This window comes from Buceros rhinoceros, unplaced genomic scaffold, assembly GCF_000710305.1.
Source record: "Buceros rhinoceros silvestris isolate BGI_N320 unplaced genomic scaffold, ASM71030v1 scaffold43179, whole genome shotgun sequence".
Classification (NCBI taxonomy): domain Eukaryota; kingdom Metazoa; phylum Chordata; class Aves; order Bucerotiformes; family Bucerotidae; genus Buceros; species Buceros rhinoceros.
In genome coordinates, this window is record NW_010431721.1 from 1 (window position 1) to 9055 (window position 9055).

Genomic DNA, 9055 nt, shown 5'->3' on the forward strand with positions numbered 1-9055 from the left:
AGCGGCCGCTGCGGGGCAGTAGTGCTGGTGTGCGCGGCCCCTGGGAAGGGCGTGCTGACCGCGTGTAGGGGTGTTTATACCTACCGCCTGGTAAAAACGGCAGCGACGCTTAAATGGGAGTGGGAGTATCTTAAGAGAAGGTCAAGAGCGATCACTAGTTTAAAAACGGGTTTATTTCGAGAGATTTTAGGAGTGCACTGTTAGAATGAATTACTCAAATCTGAAGAATTTGGATAAACTACAGAGGACGATGAGTTTTGTTTTTTAATGTTTTCCTATCAAACCTAGATATCTTTCTGTTTGGTACTTTAATGCAGCATAAGTTTTTAGAGCTCAGCGTAATTTTAAAAATTCTCTAGCATTTTATATACAGGTTAGGCTTCACGACCAAATAGTTCCTTTTGAGTTTAAATTCTTAACTGTGAATGAAAGGTTCTTGATAAATCAGGGTAGGACAGTAACCAAGTGTCTGCCAGTGACCTGGTAGGAATGGAAAAGGGAAGAGGGTCATAGGTGTTTTGGAAATCAGCAGGGTGTGGGACTGCCCATATGTCTCGTAACTTCCTAGATTTTTGCAGTAACTCCTTTCATGACAGAAAGAAATCCTTAACACACCACTGTTGACAGTTCATGAGGCATCTGTGGAAGATCTTCTCTTGACGGAGCCGGAACCAGACCATCCTGGGAAATGCCAAGTCACAGGAGTCGTTCTGGGTATGCACTAGTAGCTCACTACACACCTTCAGTTACCCTACGCTGAGAGCAGTCTTGGAGGTAAACATTTGTGATTCGTCAGCAAGAAAGTTGAATTGGCCAGTAGAAGTGATTTAGACCGAATGTGGACTAAACTGGGTTAATATGTGTAATGCAATGGAAAACGTACCTGGATTGATGGAATAGCAGGAGGTTACGTAAGTTTAATTTTCTTCAGACTAGTGTTACTGAATTCCATGCTCCGTTTTGAGATTCTATTTGTTAGATGGTGTACGCTGCCGACAGTGTTACAGGGCAGTGGTGTCCTATTCCTAGCAGACTGATGCTTTATTACCCCTGCTGTTCTAGTAAACAGGCTTTCCAAACTAAAGGCATTTTTCCCAGGAGTGGGTTTTCTGCGTTAGGAGTAACACATATAGGAATAAGATAAATATAGGAATAACTACTTATTAATGCATTTACTATTGAAATGCTGATTTTGGTAAATAATGAAAGATGGGTAAAGCCTCAGTGAACACTGTTAGTCTAGTTTTAGGCAGAAGCATGAGAATACCAGGGCTTTGTTGGTACTAAAATCTGGGCGTCTCTGAAAACTTGCTGTTTCAGGGGATGGGAGCACAGTACATGCTGGGAGTGTTATCCTGACCACTGGTACATTTTTGAGGGGTATGGTCTTCATCGGACTGGAGATGCACCCAGCTGGGCGGCTGGGGGACCAGCCAGCCATTGGCCTGGCCCAGACTCTGGAGAAACTGGGATTTGCTGTGGGCAGGCTGAAGACTGGAACACCACCCCGACTTGCCAAAGATACGATTGACTTCAGTGGTCTGGAGGAACGTGCAGCTGACAATCCTCCAGTGCCATTCAGCTTCCTCAGCAAGGCTGTGTGGATCAAGGTGGGGTATTGCACATGAAATGCACACAGAGCCAGGTGGGGAGCGGTTCCGGGAATGTTGTGTTCAAGATCAGCCAGAGACTTGCTGGCTGGGAAGGGAGGCTGGGCTGTGTTTTGTGCTGGAGGTGGTGGTAGATTTCTGAAGGCTCTCAGTGCAAAGGGAGAAACTGCTTGTTTTCTTCTGAAAGCAAGTACCTTTATCCTTTCGCTTCTCAACTTGAGAACAGAACTGTCTTTACTTTTAGAGTCAGGATTGCATGAAATACAATATTGCTAGTAGTATTCTTCATGTGCTGGTTACATGGGGAGGTTAACAAAATACTTCCAATATTAGCCCTGTATTGTGGAGATTTACATTGTCTTGCTTGTTACTCCAGCTTATCCAGAATAAGATTAACCTGTTGAAATTAGAGATCATTAATAGTGTTGACCAGGTAAGAATGGAGTTATCCACAGAGTTCAGAGGTGGCATGTTAACAGCAACTTAAAAGCAGAAGAAACTTAGTTTTCCAAAGAAAATCTTGGAAAATGGATTGTTACATAATGTAGTTAAACAGCACAGAAATAAGTATCAGGAGTTGATTTGCCCCAGAGTGTACAGGAATTGCAGTAACCCGTCACAGTCAGAGTGGTAGCAGAAGTAGTATCACTTGCAGCCCTTGGTATGTGCTGGAAAGTTTTGAGGAGTTGAGGTGCAACATTATTACCATTTTGAATGTGAGTTTATTGACTCTTTTTCAGAAAAATCAGTGAAATGTTTTACATGGTGGTGTTTTTTTTTTTCCAAACCTTGAATTTTCCATGTTAATTGCAGGGTTTTGAGAGGTTTCTATTCTTCACCAAACTAGTTGGCTGTAGGGTCAGCACTTACTCCCCTTACTTCAAAGCTTTGAATTTCTGTGGTTAATTTGAATGCCACAATAGAATGTGTTCCTTTAATAGGAATATCCATCCTGTAATTGGAAATACAGTGTATGGAATAGAACTTGAATTCTGAACTCCGAGTTCTGTACTGTTCATGGTCAGCTTTTGGGCACATTGCTCAGTCTCTGGTTGGTTGTCTTCTGCCTGTACAGTGGGTATGACTGCACTACCCATCTCTGCAGGAAGTGAGAGCCAACTGTCATGGAAAAGCCCTTGGGGATCCTCGGAGTTGTTCAGTAAGAATACAGTATCGTCGCTGGATTAACTTAGCTTTGGCCTCTTTCAGCCAGAAGATCAGCTGTCGTGTTACCTGACTCGCACTACCCTGAAAGCCCAGCAAATTATCCTTGATAACCTCCACTTGAACAACCATGTACGGGAGACGACAAGGGGCCCACGGTACGTATGTGGCATCATATGCCAATGTCAGCTCAATGACACGAGCTGACAATCTGTCTGAAACTGTGGGTCTCTTCAGCTTTGCTTCTAGAAAGCACCACCTGGCATGGAGAAAAAATAACTTACTTGTTGTTGTAGGTACTGTCCCTCTCTTGAATCGAAGGTTCTGCGCTTCCCAAACCGAGAACATCAGGTGTGGCTGGAGCCCGAAGGCTTGGAGTCCAATGTCATTTACCCACAAGGCATGTCCATGACACTGCCACCTGAGCTCCAGGAGCAGGTGATCAAATCCATCCCAGGCTTGGAAAAAGCCAAGATGTTACAGCCAGGTGAGGGGGTTGAACAGTTTGCCATGTTGGTTACCAGTTAGTAAAGACCAGATTTTGTTTAGATTATAGCAAAACAAAGGAAATACAAAATTCATTCTTGGATGCAGGGATTTTTCCTTTGTTGTTTTTAAATCCTAAATAAAAGTTGAAAAGCTAAGTCATTCTGCCCCACTGATTGCTGACAAACAGGGACCTTGAGAATCCCCCCTGTAAGAACTGTCTTCTTGTTTGTTATAGGCTACGGGGTGCAATATGATTTTTTAGATCCCCGTCAACTGACTGCTTCTCTCGAGTCTCGTCTTGCTCAGCGCCTCTTCTTTGCAGGCCAGGTAAATGGCACTACAGGCTATGAAGAAGCTGCAGCTCAGGTGGGTGAATCTGATCGTCTGTACTCAGCACTCAGAAAGGGATGTTGCCTTGTCTTGCTGGGCCTATCTTGTGCTAGTGAGATGTTCTTACTTCTGTTGTTCACCCTGATCCCAGGCTTGGCGCGATGTTTTTACTTCTCGTATCTACAGTTGCTGTTACTAGAATAGCAGTAAAAAAAGTAATTGGAAGGACTGACAAATGTTTCGGCATGGAGACTGCAGTGGGTGTAATTGCAGGAATTGTCTCCAGTCATGGAGGCAGCAGGGGCCAAGAAGCCCTTTGGGCACTCATGGTATCACAAGAAAGAAACTGCCTAGATTACTAGTACAGACTATTGCATTTTCCAGGTTATGGTTTGACACAGGAGTCTTCAGAGGCAGATGTACTGATATTTTAGCCATGAAGAGACCCGTAAATGTATTTTGTTTTGTTTTCTCTGTGCCTAGGGTGTGATTGCAGGGATCAATGCTTGCCTGCGTGTTCATGGCAAGCCTCCTTTCATTGTCAGTCGCACCGAAGGCTACATTGGTGTCCTCATTGATGACCTTACCACTCTGGGCACCAGTGAGCCATACCGGATGTTCACCAGCCGCGTGGAGTTCCGCATGTCCCTCCGGCCTGACAATGCTGATGCCAGGCTCACGCACAGAGGTATTTTGTTATGGTGCCTCTTGCAGTGAGCAGCCCTACCTGTTTGCCGACCTTTGTCTCATATGCCACCTGTCTCTGCAGGTTTTGAAGAAGCTGGGTGTGTGTCACAGCAGCGATATGAACAAGCAGTTAAAATAAGAGCTGCTTTAGAGGAAGGAATTGCAACACTGAAATCACTTCAGTTCAGCATATCCAAATGGTCCCAGTTAATACCAGAAGTTTCCATCAGTAGCAGTCGAAGGTCACCTGTCAGGTAAAGGCTACAGCTGAAGCTTTCTGGTCTGACCTATGCTTGCTTTAGCATATCTGACTAGTAGTTTCACAGCGTTTGTGTGTCCTTCCCGAAGCCGTCAGTACTCCCAAAGTTCCAGCTTTATCACCTTCTGGGGACAGACATGACGTTTGCCTATAGAATAAGTGCAAACCTGGTGTGTTTACTGTACCGCATTTCCTGGTGCTGACATAAGGCTCCCAAAGCAAGGGGGTGCTCCCCCGGTCCGGTCAGTTCTTCTGTCCTTACTGAGAGTGTCACCAAGTGGTGATGATTGCTGCTTTGCTGAAAGCTTAATAAAGCTAATAAGGCTAATGTCATGTGGTAGCTGTTCTTGTATTCAGAGGTCCTTGATTCCCTTACCCATCCTTTATCTCATCTCACCTTTTCTGTTGTTTTAAATCAGTGACTGAGACCTGGCTGACTCAGTCTGTGTGAAAGGTCCTCCTGCCCTTACCTGTCCCTTCTATCCTACTGTTCATTTTCGTTTAACAGCTCTTCTGTGTCCTGAGAGGAGGTAGTAGGGAGGTGAGCTTGGCTCTGCAGTTGTTCTGGTTTATACTGAGATCTTTTCAAGTTTTTTCTGGGAACAGCTGTAAGTCTGCCTTATACAAGTGACTCCTTCCTACCATAAAAACTTACTCTTTTTTTCCATAGTGCCTTTGACATCCTTCAATATCCAGAGGTCAACATGGAGATTCTGGCAAGGGCTGTTCCAGAGCCCTTGGGAGAGTTTGTTCAGTGGAGAGAACTGGCAGAGAGATTGAAAATAGAAGGTAGAGTGCAAGAGTTTCTGTCTCTTAGTGGATTTGGCTTACATTTTGTTCACTAAGGGGACAGCAAATCCATTCATAACCATGTGTTTCATGCTGCTGCTTAGTGAAATGAAACACGGTTATCAGAGCATGCACCTTTTGCCATAGGCCACAGCCCTGTGCATGCACCTGTGTTTCACTTTCTGAGGCGAAATCAATTATTCGTATTAACTCATGATTTTTTTCCTCTGTACTGCTCTGTCAAATAGACCATCCTCTCCTGGGATGAGAGGAAAAGCCAACCCGCGTATCTTAATTGCTGTAACAAATCAAAGATTATGACTTCTGCCAAAGTTAATGATGTGAATTAGGCTCTTTAATCTGTGAGACTGGAAACTTCCTTCAGAGCTTTTGACAGTCTCAGTGGAATTGCTCATTCTGCTTACAAGAATTTCTGCCAGTGACCTCTTTCAATGAACGTCTATATGTTGTTGTCTTGTTTCCCTGAATTTCCATCACAGCTGCTTATGAGTGGTGTGTAGTCAATCAACAGCAGGAAATAGAAGAAGTGCGTCATGATGAAGCCCTCCAACTGCCAGAGGACCTAGATTACTTTGCCATTGATGCATCGCTTTCAGCAGAGGTGCGGGAGAAACTGGATTCAAACCGTCCCCAGACGGTAAGATACTGGGCCACAGCAAAGTTGAGCAGCAGTGAAACCCTTTTGCATCTTCCCAAGGGACAGGGGGAGTGAGGAGGATCAGGGAAAGGAATACCCACAGGTTTTGATCTCGTTTCTCACTAGCTCCAGCGTGTAACTTTTTTCTTGGTTAACTTGTTCCTGTTTCCACACACAGATCGGTGCAGTCAGCCGCATCCCTGGAATTACACCAGCTGCTATTGTTAACCTGCTAAGATTTGTGAAAACCCATCATCAGAAGACAGAGAAGATAAAAACTTTACCTCAGACTGGCAAGTGTTTACCAGGGAAAATGTACTCGGAGAAAGCCGGCTTCCCAAAGACAGGTATCAGCAGAGTTTCCTGAAAAGAACCCAGAGTACCTTTGTTAAAATCCCTGTGTAGAGAAGCATACCCCTCCTGCCAGAGTAGTGGTAAGGTCAGCTGGTCATGAGCCTTTAGCAGATGAGACCCATCCTGCCTGGATCCAAAGCAGTTCTAGTGTCCTGTGGCAGTGTCATCGAGTCAACAAAGATGATGAATATGCAAATCTTAAGTAAACACTCAGGAACCTAGATACAGCCTGTGATTTTTGCCAATCCAAATGAAGACAGGGGAATTGCTTTTAAAATGCCACTCATTTGGAAAGTGTCAGTCAAAATCCTTTCTAAAGCATCTTGGAAAGGACAGTGTTTTGCTCCTCTGAAACAAGAAATGTTATTGCCGTGCTGAAGCCGTGGCAGCAAAGAGAATTGGAGCTGGAAAGTGTGTTCCCTTGACTTCAGTACTGTGTTCATAGCTGTGCAGTGACTGCACACAGTCTGGTCTTTTAGTGTGATGTCAGCCAAGAGGAAACACTTGGCTATGAAAACGTGTGCCATATTTAATATTTAAACTTATGTAGGAGACTGATTGAATGTAAACACTGTATCCTGGGTTTGGTATTTTTTCTCCCTTAAAAGGAATAAAGCTTAGCCTGAAACTTGCCAAAGAACTTGGTTGTCAGTTTTCAGTAGAGCCTCTGGGTCACAATTCACTCAAGTAAGGTGGGGCAGGGCAGGGTTCACTGCAGAGCTGGTTAAGGCACCTGGAACAAGACCCAGGGTGAGAGCCTCTTCAATCTGCAGAGGAAGAAAGAGTCACCACTGGTGGTCCAGGGTGACTTCATGCCCCAGGCCCCCAGCAAGAGGTATTGAGATATAGCCAGGCAGAGCTGCTGCAGCCTCCCCTTGCCCTGTGACACTACTTCTGAGGCAGGAAAGAGCTTTTAGGAGCCTTATCAAGTGGTTGGTGCAGCACAGCTGGCTGCAGAGCAGGAGGCAGGTTTGCTGCAGCAGCGGGCAGGATTTGTCACTGCTGTTGGCTTTCTACAGGCAGGACTCCTTGCTCCAGGAAAAGCTGAAAATCATCGTGCTGCCATAAGGCACGCGATCTCGGATCAGCTGAGCTTGCTCTGTGGCTCCTTCCCTCCTGCCAGACTTATTTGGGCGTAGCTGGGGAACTCCAGCTGGAAGAGCAGGTTGGTGACCTGGCATAGAGCACCAGCCATGCCCAGGCTATCCCTGAATGTGGTGCACATGGCTCTGGCCAGGAGGTAACTCTCCATGGCTTCCAAGTGCTGGAGGCAGGAAAATGGGTGGAGCAGGAGGGCTGTGCATCACCTCTGTGCTGGGAGGTCAGCTGCAAGGGAAGAGCAAGAGGACAGGAAGGGGAGGGGGGCAATGTCAGTGCTATGACAGGGAGAACACAGGCATTTCCGTGCTGCATGTGTCTCCAGTGCCTCAGGATGCTTGGTGCCAACCACGTGCTCCTGGCTCCCCTGGTGCCGAGGGACCTGAGCCAAGGGAGAAGCCTCTGTGTCTCCATCATCTGATGCTGGGCAAGGCAGGGTGTGCCAGCATCTGCCAGAGGGTCTTGGGGCAATGAATAAGCCACTTCATCCTTAGCGCTGCCAGAGAGACAATGGCTGTGCTGGCCTCTCCTTGATGGTCTCCAGACATGGGACAAGCCATGTTTTCTTCATGTGCTGCTGGGATGAGAGAGGCTCTCCAGCCAAGGGAGATTCGGTGTCCTGAGGTGCTGCAAGTGTTCTTGCTGTCACTGTGTCTGTGCCTTTGGCCAGGTCCTGCTGTTCCATCAGCTGCAGGCTGGGTGCCTTGACTGCAGCCATGGCCTTGCCCTTGCCTTTGCCTCCTCTTGTGCTGTGGAAGCAAGAGATGTGTGGTCTTCCTAAGGAGCTCCAGCCAGGGCAGAAGCTGCCATCTCGGTGTCAGTGGGAGCTGCCACAGTAGGAGATGTCTGGGTCTGCCCAAGTCTGACATTGAGATGCCCTGACCATGTCAAGGAGAATTGTTTCGCCTCCTGCTGCTGGAGCTCCCTCTCGTCTGAGCTGTCCTGCCACTGTTGCAGAGTGGCCTTCCTGAGCTGGGCAGGACTGCGCCCAATGCAGTCCAGGCAGCAACTCTCCAGCTCCTCCAGAGGCTCTGTCCTGATGGACAGGATAGCCAGATACTCTGCAACAGCCTTATGTGGCACTTGCAGTGACTTGCTGTTGAGGTAGCACCTGATGCATGCTGCTGACATTGCTGGGTCACGCTCTGCCGCTTGTCCCCAGTGCACTGGCCCCACGTACCTGGCCAGGGAAGCTGTTGGAGAGGCTGTGCCGGTACCACAGGTGCTCCCCTGTGCATGGGTATAAGGCATGGGCTGATTTGCAGGGGCCTTGCCACTGTCAGCCACCAGAACTTTGTCTCTTCTTGCTGCATTGCCACAGCTGGCTGTGTGCCTGGTCCCACTGTGCTGCTGTCTGGGTCCCTGGTTCCCAGTGAAAACCTCACCCAGGACCTCAGCTGTGTCCTTCACAGCTGCAGCACAGGCTGCAGGGCTGTGGGGGGCAGGCCTCTAGCACTCCACCCTCAGAGCTGTGCTCTGATCACAGCAGTCGTCTTGAGCAGATGGGACAAGCTGTCAGTGGCCTTTTCCCTGCCTCTGGCAAAAGATGCAGAGGGTGCTGCTGGCAGAGGAGGCAGCTTGTGGCAGGGGGTGGGGCATCCCGGAATTCAAATTGGC

At 47.4% G+C, this 9055-nt stretch overlaps 1 protein-coding gene across 1 annotated transcript; it reads left to right on the forward strand.

Moving 5' to 3' along the window:
- Positions 1-596: 596 nt before the first annotated feature.
- MTO1 (mitochondrial tRNA translation optimization 1) lies at positions 597-6378 on the forward strand (the record flags this gene model as incomplete). The annotated part of the gene is given in 11 exon segments (XM_010143510.1): positions 597-714; positions 1321-1610; positions 2820-2932; positions 3071-3261; positions 3499-3629; positions 4077-4281; positions 4363-4534; positions 5210-5328; positions 5829-5986; positions 6165-6317; positions 6319-6378. Coding segments are annotated over 11 exon segments (1710 nt in total), but the record flags the coding sequence as incomplete, so codon positions are not given.
- Between the last annotated feature and the right edge of the window lie 2677 nt (positions 6379-9055).